At 43.0% G+C, this 12,138-nt stretch overlaps 1 protein-coding gene across 3 annotated transcripts in view; it reads right to left on the bottom strand.

Moving 5' to 3' along the window:
• The window catches only part of DIAPH1 (diaphanous related formin 1), a 241,251-nt gene that overhangs the window by 144,146 nt on the left and 84,967 nt on the right, over positions 1-12,138 (bottom strand). For all 3 annotated transcript variants that reach the window (XM_070746897.1, XM_070746898.1, XM_070746899.1), the window contains 3 exons: positions 7,302-7,418; positions 4,004-4,119; positions 3,067-3,131 (listed from right to left, as the gene is read on the bottom strand). In XM_070746897.1, the coding sequence (XP_070602998.1) occupies positions 3,067-3,131; positions 4,004-4,119; positions 7,302-7,418 (298 nt within the window). The remainder of the gene's footprint in view (positions 1-3,066; positions 3,132-4,003; positions 4,120-7,301; positions 7,419-12,138) is intronic.

The raw sequence follows: 12,138 nt of genomic DNA, 5'->3' as shown, positions 1-12,138 counted from the left end.
TCTTATTTGACTTTTTTCCCTTGAATTTGTTATTAGAAGTATTTGTTTCTTTGTTTACTCATTATTTTTTTTTTACTTTAAAGGGCATTTACTATTAAAAAAGATTTTGAAATATGCATGGGGGAGATATGGAGAAAATTTGGAACACTATACCTAATTAATTAGATGTGATTAAAATTAGGAACAGCTTAAAAAGTGTATTAGCTAATAGCTTATTAATATCATATAGAAACTTGAGCAGCCATTTTTGTCCAGATGTTAAAAGTAAAGGAAGTAGCATTGGATTTGTATACCGTAATTTCAAAAATTACTCATAGTAATGCAGTTTTATGTGGATGGTATTTTAAATTGTATTGGAGAGAAAAATAAATTCTTTGCTGGAAAAGTTTATGATGGGATGCTACTCAATGAAATCTTTGGCATACCATTTCCTTTTTTGGGAAATCTCCGGAGAGGGGTGGCATACAAATCTAATAAATTGAATTGAATTGAATTGAATTACTTTTATGGCGCCCCATGAAAAAACAGTATTGCAGCAATGCTCTAACCGTTATTTATTTATTTATTCATTCATTTGATTTTTATGCCGCCCTTCTTCTTAGACTCAGGGCGGCTTACAACATGTTAGCAATAGCACTTTTTAACAGAGCCAGCCTATTGCCCCCACAATCTGGGTCCTCATTTTACCCACCTCAGAAGGATGGACAGCTGAGCCAACCTTAAGCCGGTGATGAGATTTGAACCGCTGACCTATAGATCTACAGTCAGCTTCAGTGGCCTGCAGTACAGTACTCTACCTGCTGCGCTACCCCGGCTCGGTTATTGCAGTTATTGCTGCAGAATTTTTAAAAAGAATGTACTTCTGAAGATGAAACCAGTATCAATACAGACCTGATTTTTGTAATGTTTGGAAGAAAGCCAAGGGAATAAATACTTATAAATAGTAGGTCATGAGTACCAAATAAAAGAGGCATCAGGAAAACAAGAAATTAACAGAAATTAACAGCTTTCAGCACCACAAATAGAATAAAAACTAAGGAGGTTTTTTAAAAAAAGAAGATACCTTATTTTCCGGCGTATAAGACGACTGGGGGTATAAGACGACCCCCTAACTTTTCCAGTTAAAATATAGAATTTGAGATATACTCGCCGTATAAGACTACCCCTCTTCTGACTGTCAAAAACTGAGTCTAGGTCTATGATGTAGTTGCATTGAGAAAAAAATCATTTCTGAACATGATAACACAATATTTTAATTACTAATGATGAAGATCTTATTGTTAAAATTATGAATTATTTAGAGAGAGAGAGCCAAGTGGGAGCACTCTTCTGTCTATCTCTCCATATGTCTCTGTCTATCTGTCTTGTCTGCATCTCATATTTCTCCTCACCACAATTAAGTTTATTATTATAACTCATCATAATTTGTCAACACAAAAAGGTGAACCTGGCTATTTTTCTTTCTCCTACCATCTATTCTGTAGGTATCTTTCAGTCTAACATGCAGCATGCTGACACCTATGTGAGAATCTATTATGGAATGAGAATCTGTATGTGATATCATGATATGGCAATCCAAACAGCCCATCCATTTTTTCCTCTTTCTGCACTTTCTGTCTTTATCCTCTTGCAATGTCACTTAAACAGATTTTAACTTGTCGGGTTTAATTAGTGACCCTGCCAATTTTCAGTACTGTGCAGTGTGCTATGATACAGAGCAGGGTGAATAATATGACCTCAGCTTTTAAAGTTATTTTAAAATGTTGCCTAAGAAATATGGAAAGATGATTCTTTTTGGAGGAAAAGTACATTTTCAATGGTTAAACATAAGAACAAATACAAACAGGCAGAAATAAATGCATCCAGTTTGACATTCAATCATTTCCCTGGCTCTTTTTATTGAAATGAACAAGTTCATACATTCAATTTTGCAACCACTAATAATGTTGGTCAAGTAGGTACAAAAATACCTGGGGAAATGATCAAAGTCTTTCTCTCTGTCCCTCTCTCTCCCTCTCTTTCTCTCTTGCTATCTCTCTTTCTCTCTTTTTTTTTTGCTTTCTCTCTTTCTCTCCCCCTCTCTCTCCTTCTCTTACTATCTCTTTCTCTCTCTCTGTCTCCCCTCTCTCCCTCTCTCTCTCCCTCTCTCTCCCTCTCTTGCCATCTCTTTCTCTCCCTCTCTCTTTCTCTCTCTCCCTCTCTTGCTATCTCTTTCTCTCTTTCTTTCCCCCCTCTCTCCCTCTCTCTTTCTCTCTCTCCCTCTGTTACTATCCCCCCTCTCTTTCTCTCTGTCCCTCTCTTGCTAACCCCGTCTCCCTCTCTTGCTATCTCTTTCTCTCCCCCCCTCTCCCTCTCTTTCTCTCTCCCTCTCTTGCTATCTCTTTCTCTCCCCCTCTCTCCATCTCTCTTTCTCTCTCTCCCTCTCTTGCTATCTCTTTCTTTCTCTTTCTGCCCCCCTCTCCCTCTCTCTTTCTCTCTCTCTCCTTCTCTTTCTCCCTCTGTTGCTATCCCCCCTCTCTCTCCCTCTCTTGCTATCTCTTTCTCTCCCCCCCTCTCTCCCTCTCTTTTTCTCTCAGCAGCGGCAGCAGGGTGATCAGCTGTGAGGTGGAGCTACGGAACCGAGGCACAGACGGCGGCGGCTAGACATGTCGCGTGTGGGCGAGCCTGCGCTCCGCTCAGGCTTGCCCAGCTGGGAGGCGGTGTTCTCACCCCCCCCCCAGCTGAAACTGACGTCCGGCCGGGGCAATTCTTCCCCGGCCGGACAGGCACGCTTGTGCTGCCAAAGGCAGCGTGTGGGCGAGCCTGCGCTCCGCTCAGGCTCGCCCAGCTGGGAGGCGGTGTTCTCACCCCTCCCAGCCATCGCAAATATCGGCGCCACTGTCCTATATCCGGCGTATAAGACGACCCCCCACTTTGGAAAAGATTTTCAGGGGTTAAAAAGTCGTCTTATACGCCGGAAAATACGGTATTTAAAAACACGAAAAGTACATTTAAACTGTTCTGAGTAAGGAAAAAGCCAGTAAATGAAGGAAGGATGAAATATAAAGGAAAAAAAATGATTGTAACCTTCTTCTCCAATTCCAAGGTTTTCGCTTCACTTTTTGCCACCTTAGTTTGATCAATGAAATTATCTACAAAAAAAAAAAAGAATATTGTGAGAAAAATTCATTCCCTTTTACACTAAGCACCCTATAGAATAGAGATGCATACTTTTGGAAGAGGAGTAGGCTTTATCATTCTTTGAGTGGCATCCTCAGGTTGTGTAGTTGTATAGACAGGGGAGAGAGAACTGAACTGGATTTGATTTCATCTATATTTAATTTAAATTTAGTGAATGTTGTTAATTTCTGGCCACCTATTTAATTATTAATTGCATCACATTTCTACTGTACTACAAGTATAAATGCCATAGCTATTATCAAACTAAATATTATAATTTATTACTGAAATATTTGAAAGCCACATTAAAAACTTCCAGGAGGCAAATATAACTTGGAGCACAGCTCTATTGTAAAAGCCTTACTCAATTTCTAGGTAATGCATTGCTTTGTTATATCCTTGATTTACCAGATATCGCTGAATATGTATATATCTTTCTTTCACTCATGTCTTTCACTTTTCACTCATGTAACAGACCAAAATAGATAATTTCTTATGTCTCAGTATAACTGAAAGAGCAAGAAATGTCATGCTAGAGAGGTTTTCGCCACGAACTAAAGGTAAAACTGGCAATGCTTTAAATAGATTGTACAGTAGGTACTTTGGGCAAACAGTAAGAAATATACTGCAATCTTTATTCTAAAAAAAATCTAATATACTAATATATAAAAATGTAATTAACTAATATATTTAAACTGAGTGATTTGTTTTTTACAATGGGGCAAAAAATGATACAAACATATGCACTTGCTGTCAGCTCATACAATAGTAACAAATAGAAAAATACATTTTCCTGGACAATTAGCAAAATAAATTTAGCTATTTATTGTGACATCAGACTCACCTATTAAGGCTTCAACATTAAAGTCAAAGCGTTTGCGCTTAAAGTCTGGGTCAGCCCCATTCCTGAACAGAACTATCTGTGAAATGCACTCCTCAATTAGTTTAAAATATTGAGGCCTAAGGCAAGAACAGGGAAAAAAAGATATTAGTGCTGATAATCAGAAGTAAAGCTTCCTACTCAAAAAGTTATGTGCTGTATTTTCTTTTAGGCCCTGAAATAAGCAGTATGGCTTCTGGGGGGGGGAGTTGTCTTATTTCTTTTGAGTGCCACTACCACAAGGTAAGGAGGTGGAGCTACCCAACACACATATCGACTTACCTGAGGGCCCCCATGGCTCCATGCTCTGACAACTGCTTTGTGGCAGCAGCACCAGCAACCATGTGCAGCAAGAGCCCATGTGAGCACCAACCCACTTCTAGCACTGGCATGACCGAGTGACGCACTGGTGCTGTGGCCAGGAGGCAAAGCGGGGATGGGATGGAAGATGAGGCGAGGTAGGGGAGAGGATAAAGCTGCCACATGCGCACACTCAGGCCTTGTGGGTCAGGTCACCCACTCCTAACCCTAACCCACAATGCCTAACCCTAGCCCTAAACCCCACCCCCATCCCAACAGTGGTTGGGCGTTGAAATTTTGATTGCTGGGCAGAATCTCTCCCAACAGAAATGTCTTCCCCGCTTCCCTTCCAGAACAAATTGCCTTTGTGTAATCAAGTCCTGGAAGATTGTGGGAAGCGTGTGCTTAGAAGCAATATGTATCCTCTCCTAATAATGAGAATTGCAAGAAATGTTGTCCCTTTCAAACAATTTATAATAATGGGTTTTTAACTGTTTTTAGTATTGGATTATTATTACAGTGATACCTCATCTTACAAACCCCTCTTCATACGAACTTTTCATGATACGAACCCAGTGTTTATGATTTTTTTGCCTCTTATTCCAAACTATTTTCACCTTACGAACCTGAGCAGCCACCGGGATTTCCCTGAGGCTCGATTCCCTTCATTTTTGCCAGCGCTGCTTTGAATCCCAGCGACAAACTCCCCCCTTCCAAACTGCATGGGGAAAAGACTCATGGAGCTCAAGAGAGCAGAAAGGTGTGGGAGAAATGAGCAGAATGGGGTGGGCAAAAACGGGAGGGAAAACTCATGGAGCTCAAGAGAGGAGAAAGGTGTGGGGAAAATGAGCATGACGGGGTGAGCAAAAACGGGAGGGACCCATGGAGCTCAAGAGAGGAGAAAGGTGTGGGTAAAATAAGCAGAACAGGGTGGGCAAAAACGAGAGGGACCCATGGAGCTCAAGAGGAGAAAGGAGTGGGGAAAATGAGCAGAACGGGGTGGGCAAAAACGGGAGGGACTCATGGAGCTCAAGAGGAGAAAGGAGTGGGTAAAATGAGCAGGACAGGGTGGGCAAAAACGGGAGGGACCCATGGAGCTCAAGAGGAGAAAGGTGTGGGGAAAATGAGCAAAACAGGGTGGGCAAAAACGGGAGGGACCCATGGAGCTCAAGAGGAGAAAGGAGTGGGGAAAATGAGCAAAACAGGGTGGGCAAAAACGGGAGGGACCCATGGAGCTCAAGAGGAGAAAGGAGTGGGTAAAATGAGCAGGACAGGGTGATAAAAAATGGGAGGGACTCATGGAGCTCAGGAGGAGAAAGGAGTGGGGAAAATGAGCAGGACAGGGTGAGCAACAACAGGAGGGAAAGACCCATGGAGATCAAGAGGGGCTCTTTTCGCTTCGCTTCGTTGGGACTGCCACCTCTTGCCACCTCTCGCTGTCCCTCCCCCCACTCCGTTTGCCTCAGCTTAGTCTGCCCCCCACCACTTTTTTTAAAAAAAGCCTTAATGTTTTGGATTTTCCTAATGGGCTTGCACGCATTATTGGCTTTTCCATTGATTCCTATGGGAAACATTGTTTCATCTTACGAACTTTTCACCTTATGAACCTCATAGTTCCACCAATTAAGTTCGTAAGATGAGGTATTAATGTATATGCTGTTTTAGTATTGCTGTTAGCTGCCCCGAGTCTCCGGAGAGGGGCGGCATACAAATCCGATAAATAATAATAATAATAATAATAATAATAATAATAATAATTAATAATAATAATAATAATTAATAATAATAATAATAATAATAATAATAATAATAATAATAATAATAATAATAATAATTTTCCAGGGCTTGAACACCACACTTTCAGCTTGGTTTCTCACCCCACCCCTCCAGACTAGACTGGTGGGCAGTACTGCCTTCCGTCTTTCCTGTTGCTGTGGTCAACAACCATGCTATGAATGGGGATTGACCATCCCTCAAACTATATCACTGTCAAAATATATCCTGAGCGCTGTGCTGCAATGGAGAGATGAAAAGTGGAGTGAGGAAAGGAGGAGGAGGAGGAGCAAAGAGAAGAAAGGGGGAAAACAGCTGAGTAAGAAGAGGGGCCATCCTGGCTGGCCAGGCATAGAAGCACCACTGCCACCAATGAGAGCACCCAAGAGTGATCCAATTCAAACTTGTGTGTGTGCCTGTGTGTGTGTGTGTGTGTGTGTGTGTGCATGTGCATGAGAGTTTTCTCTTTACTGTCCAAAGCAGATGCCAAAGTCAAACCTGTAGGAAGTGATCTGCTCCTCCATGCAAACCTTCAAGGGCTTTGCAGAACCACTGGAGAAGGGGAGGCTTCCTTCCAAAATGGTCTAGTTTTCCCAGAACTTAATGTCCTTCCATATGAAGGGGAAACACAATGCCAGATGGGGAAGAGGCAGAAAAGGGGGCTGCCATTTTCAGAATGGTGATGTGGGGCAATGCCCCCCCTCTTCTCTGTTTCAGCCCAGCGTAGTACCCCATCTCCTTCCAAGAAGGGAGACCGCAGCCCCTGTACTCTTGACCTCCAGTATTGAACCTTGTCCTCCAGCTCCACCGTACACTTTGCAAGCAAAGACAGAGTGTGGGATGAATTGTGTGCCACTTAACATCACCCTTCCCCCCACACATACACTTCTGCCCCCACATGCTGCTTGGAGGGACTGGACTGTGTAGGCTGCAGTTGCTTCTAGACACCATTGGGGGCCCCACGCACACTTGCCACTTCCTGTGCTGGCAAAGTTCATACCAATCTCCCACTGATGATGCTCTGAACTAGGGGTAGGGCTTATATTGTAAGCAGCATGAAAAATCATGCTAGGGCTTATTTTCAGGGTACATCTTGTTTTTTGGGAAAACATACATACATACATACATACATACATACATACATACATACATTAATATATTTTCACAATATTATAGTTTCCTTCTCTACCTGGCCTCATAGTCATTGCGGATTAGCAGGAAGTGCTGCAAAATTGAGAGGAAATGTTGTTCTGCCTTAGAATCCTTCACTGTATTCAGGAGAATCTGGAAGATTTCGTTGAAATCAGTAAAAATAAATTAAGGATTCAAAAGCCATTCAAAAGAAACACAAATGCACAGCTAATTCATTAAAGGAGACCTAGTTAAAGTTTCATAAAAGTTTACCTAGTTAAAACCTGATTTCTGTATTTGTGGTAAAGGAATTAATATAAATCTAATAAATCACTTTTACCACTGAATGTTTAATTTAAAGCATTTGCACATTAAAGTCCAAATAGAATGTTCACACTGGCTTACTATTAATAAAATATAGTTGCAGTCTTCAATTTTAGAATTTAAAAAAGTGTATCAGAAAATGAAAATAAAATGGATAAGGAAAACAAAAGCAAGAAAATGCACTTTAACATACTGTACTATATCTATAATACTACCCCGAAACTACTACTCTCTGGGGGATGAACAGCTCAGAGATGAGCAACTGAAGATTTGTGATCATTCAGCTATCTCTCTCTGCTTTAGTATAACTAAAGAGTTCCCATATATATGAGGATTATGCTACATTTTCTGTTACTGGAAGGTTAAAATATACTTCCTTAGGGAAGAATATTTTCTAGTATTTGTGTGTGTGTATGTATGCATGTACGGTGGTACCTTTACTTACGAACGCCTCTACCTACAAACCTTTTGAGATACAAACCGTGTGTTCAAGATTTTTCTGCCTCTACTCACGGACCATTTTCTACTTACGAAACCTTGCTTCTCTCTTGGCTGCTGCTGCTGTGAGCAGCGGCAAAAATGGCGCGTGGAGGAGCTCTCCGCAGCCGCCCCATTTCGCTGCCACTTTCCCCTCTAGCCGTCCGCTTCCTCCGCTCCCCCCAGCCACCCCATCCCGCTGCCAAAATCCCCCATTGCCTACCGCTTCCTTTGCCCCATCTCACTACCATTTGGGGTGGCATAGGAAGCTTTTGGAGAGGTGATTTTGGAGGCAGTTTGGGGCGGCATAGGAAGTGGCTGGAGGGGTGATTTTGGGAGCGATTTAGGGCGGTGTTACCCTTCGTTAGGACCTCATTCCTCGCTTCTCCTCGCTGTCCATCTCCACTTTATTAACCTTCACTTTGTCCACCCGCTGCTTTTTTTTAAAGTCTTAAAGTTTGGATTTTCCTAATGGGTTTGCACGCATTATTCGCTTTTACATTGATTCCTATGGGAAAAATTGCTTCTACTTATGAACTTTTCTACTTACGAACCTGGTCACAGAATGAATTAAGTTCATAAGTAGAGGTACCACTGTATATGAAAACACACACACAAACACACTCCTTGAAAACCCTTGTCAATTTCAGGGAGTAACTAGGCTGAGCAGTCACAAGGAGTCTGCACTGATAGAAGATATAACTTGGTGATATGTCAGGGTTGACTCCTTGTGACTGCCTGGACTGGCTCGCTGCAGTTCATTTGACAAGGTTTCTTAGAAGCTATTTGCCATTGCCTGCTTCCTAAAGCTGAGAGGATATAAATCTGACAAACAATAATTCTACTGTAACAAGAGAATCTTGGAAGTAAAAACAACATAAAATAATATAAAATAATAAGGTTGGAAGGGACTTTGGAGGTGTTCTAGTCCAACCCATTGCTTGAGCAAGAGATAACATTCTGGGAAAATGGTTGTCCAATCTCTTCTTAAAAACCTCCAAAAATTAATCCTTCCATTACCATATTTTTTGATGTATAAGGCGCACCTTTTTACCGCAAAAGTGTGTCAAAAACTGGGTGCGTCTTATACACTCGGGGGGCGAGTTGGGGCAGCGGTCGGCAGCGGCAGCATCCTTCCTTGGCTGGAGGCTGCCGGCTTCGCCCTGGGGATGGGTGGGGTGCTGGGCTTTCAGAGCAGAGGGCACCAGCTGCGAAATTCCCAAGCTTCCTGCCCCTTGGGAGACTGGCGGGCATTGGCCGAGGAGCTCTCCCGGCAGGCTGAAAAGTGGCACGGGCAAGCGAGCTGTGGAAGAGGCCAGGCTGGTGCTGCCTCTCCCCGTCTGAGGCAGTTTCAGGGGTGCCTTTGGGAGAGCGCGGCGGTTGGCAAAGGGCACTCCAAGCGAAGCTGCCTCAGCCGGGGGGAGGTGGCCCCTGCCCAGCCCCTGCCATAGCCGCTCGCCTGACCAGTTTTTCGGCCTGCTGGGAGGGCTCCTCAGCCAACACCCATCAGTGATGCAGGGTGTGCGGCGGCAGCTGCGGAGAAGCTGGCTAAAGAACTCATGCTCCCCTACGTATCCCACAAAGTATAAAAAGCCTCAAAAGCTCAAAGATTAGCAAAAAGCCAGAAGTACAAATGGGTTTGATAAGAAGTGGTCTCCTGTAGTATTTCTGCAGAGGTTGGGTGGTCATACATTGGGGAAAGCTCAAAAGGCCCTGCCCGACCTCGACCTTGAGGACTTGGGCTATGGAGGCACTGGGGAGAGCTTGTTTTTTGGGGGCTCTCCAGTGCCCCAGAAGCATTGTCCCTTTCAAGGGACAAGAGATGCGGCAGTGAGGAGGACCCATGGGGCAGCTCTGAGTGGGGTTGGGTGGGAAAGCCGTGCGCCAGCGCTTATGTGCACATGTGGTTTGCCTTGGTTCCCATGCGGGACCCCTGCTGGGCTCAGCTTCCGGAGCAGTTGTCACGGAGACGGCAGCTCCTCGCGGCCAGGTGGGCCACACAGGTAAGGTAGATTGGAGGTTTTTGCACTGTGATTTATTTATTTATTTATTTGATTTTTATGCCGCCCTTCTCTATAGACTCAGAGCGGCTTACAACATGTTAGCAATAGCACTTTTTAACAGAGCCAGCCTATTGCCCCCACAATCCAGGTCCTCATTTTACCCACCTCGGAAGGATGGAAGGCTGAGTCAACTTGAGCTGCTGATGAGATTTGAACCACTGACCTATAGATCTACAGTCAGCTTCAGTGGCCTGCAGTACAGCACTCTACCTGCTGTGCCATCCCGTGAGAGCGTTTTGTGTGTGTAGTGACTTCTCAAGGCCTCGGCCACTCCTCTGGGAACCTTTCTCCCCGCCCGACCACCCTTTGGACTACAAGTTGTTGTAAGTGAGGTGCATAGTGTCACCAAACCATCAAGTGCAGTTAGTAGAAATAAAAAGAGGACACATTTTCTTGTGGGTGACTCGACTGTTAGAGGTGTTGATTTGGGACAGAGTAAGGATGTGGTGAAGCTGATGAGGTGTCTCCCAGGGGCCACTACCAGCAGGCACAAGAGGCGGATTACAAATATTGTCAAGACTGCTAGTAAAAGTAATAACGTTGATGTGGTAGTGCATCTTGGCACAAATGATTTGTCCCAGAGAAATGTTAATGTAGTAAAAAGAGGTTTTCAATATCTAAGCCTGGAGCTGGGCAGAATAACTGATTTAGTGACTTTCTCAGAGGTGTTACCGCTTTGTGGTCAGGAGGATAAAACAACTTGTATCAGAAAGTTTAATGTGTGGTTAAGGCAGTGGTGAAAAGCTGAAGGTTTTGGCTATGTAAGTCATGATGTCAGTAGGTGGTCTAATAGGGAGTTGTTTAAGAGGGATGGTTTGCATCCATCATACAGAGGTACCCAGGTGCTCGGTGAGGAGTTCAGAACTTTTTTGGACAGGCATTTAAACTAGGTAAAGGGGACAGAGATGTAACTGATGTGGATGATTTCTGTCCCCGACCAATGAGGATAAATCAATTTCTGGAAGCTTATGAAAAGGGAGCTGTAAATAAAATAGATGTAGTTGTTGATGATAAGGGGCAAGCTAATAATGAAAATAATGTTCTTCGGGTAATGTGCACGAATGCTCGAAGCTTGAGAAACAAGCTCTGTGAGTTAATAACCATAATATCTAGAGATAATTTGGATCTGGTTGCCATAACTGAGACATGGTTTAAGGATTCTAATGAATGGGAAATATCCATACCAGGATATACAGTGTATAGGAAGAATAGAATAGAGAAAAGGGGAGGTGGAGTAGTCATTTATGTTAAGGAAAGTGTAAAAACAACACTAATTCAAAATACATGTAAAGATCTGGAGACTCTCTGGGTTTGCATGCAAAATAAAGAAGGTTCTGTCATTAGAATTGGGGTGATCTATAGGCCTCCAGGGCAATCTGAGGAATATGACAAGATGGTGGATGAAATTACCCAAATGGTAATAAAGGGAGATATTGTGGTTATGGGTGATTTCAACATGCCTGATGTTGACTGGAATATTCCCAGTGCCCTTACATGCAAAAGTAAGAATATAGTAGAGGCCTTTACAGGAGCAGCTCTGGCACAGCTGGTTAAGACACCAACTAGAGGGGAGAATATTCAAGATTTTGTTTTTACGAATGGGAATTGGGTTTCAGAGGTTAAGGGGGGAGAAAATTTAGGTTGCAGTGACCATCTATGTTTGTGGTTAGATGTAAAAACTGATTGTGAGCAATCCTATACTGCAACCAAAGTATTGGATTTCAGAAAAACAAATTTTAATGCAATGGGGGAATATTTAAATAATGAATTAAAAGGGAGGGATAAAATGGCAGGAGCGAGCACCCAGTGGACTGTATTTAAAAAGCCACAGGACTGTATGTAAGGTAAATAACTAAAGGTAAAAGGAAGAAGAAACCGCTATGGTTTAGCAATGATGTAAGGTCTATAGTCAATGAAAAAAGGCTGCCTATAGGAGGTATAAAGAGTCTGGAAGTATAGCTGATAGAGAGGTGTATAAAATGAGACAGAAGGAGGCGAAACAGATAATATATGCTGCTAAAGCCTAAAAAG

The sequence above is a fragment of the Erythrolamprus reginae genome, chromosome 3, assembly GCF_031021105.1.
Source record: "Erythrolamprus reginae isolate rEryReg1 chromosome 3, rEryReg1.hap1, whole genome shotgun sequence".
Taxonomy (NCBI): domain Eukaryota; kingdom Metazoa; phylum Chordata; class Lepidosauria; order Squamata; family Dipsadidae; genus Erythrolamprus; species Erythrolamprus reginae.
Note: the sequence above shows the minus strand (reverse complement) of the source record. Positions and strands in the feature narration are given on the sequence as shown.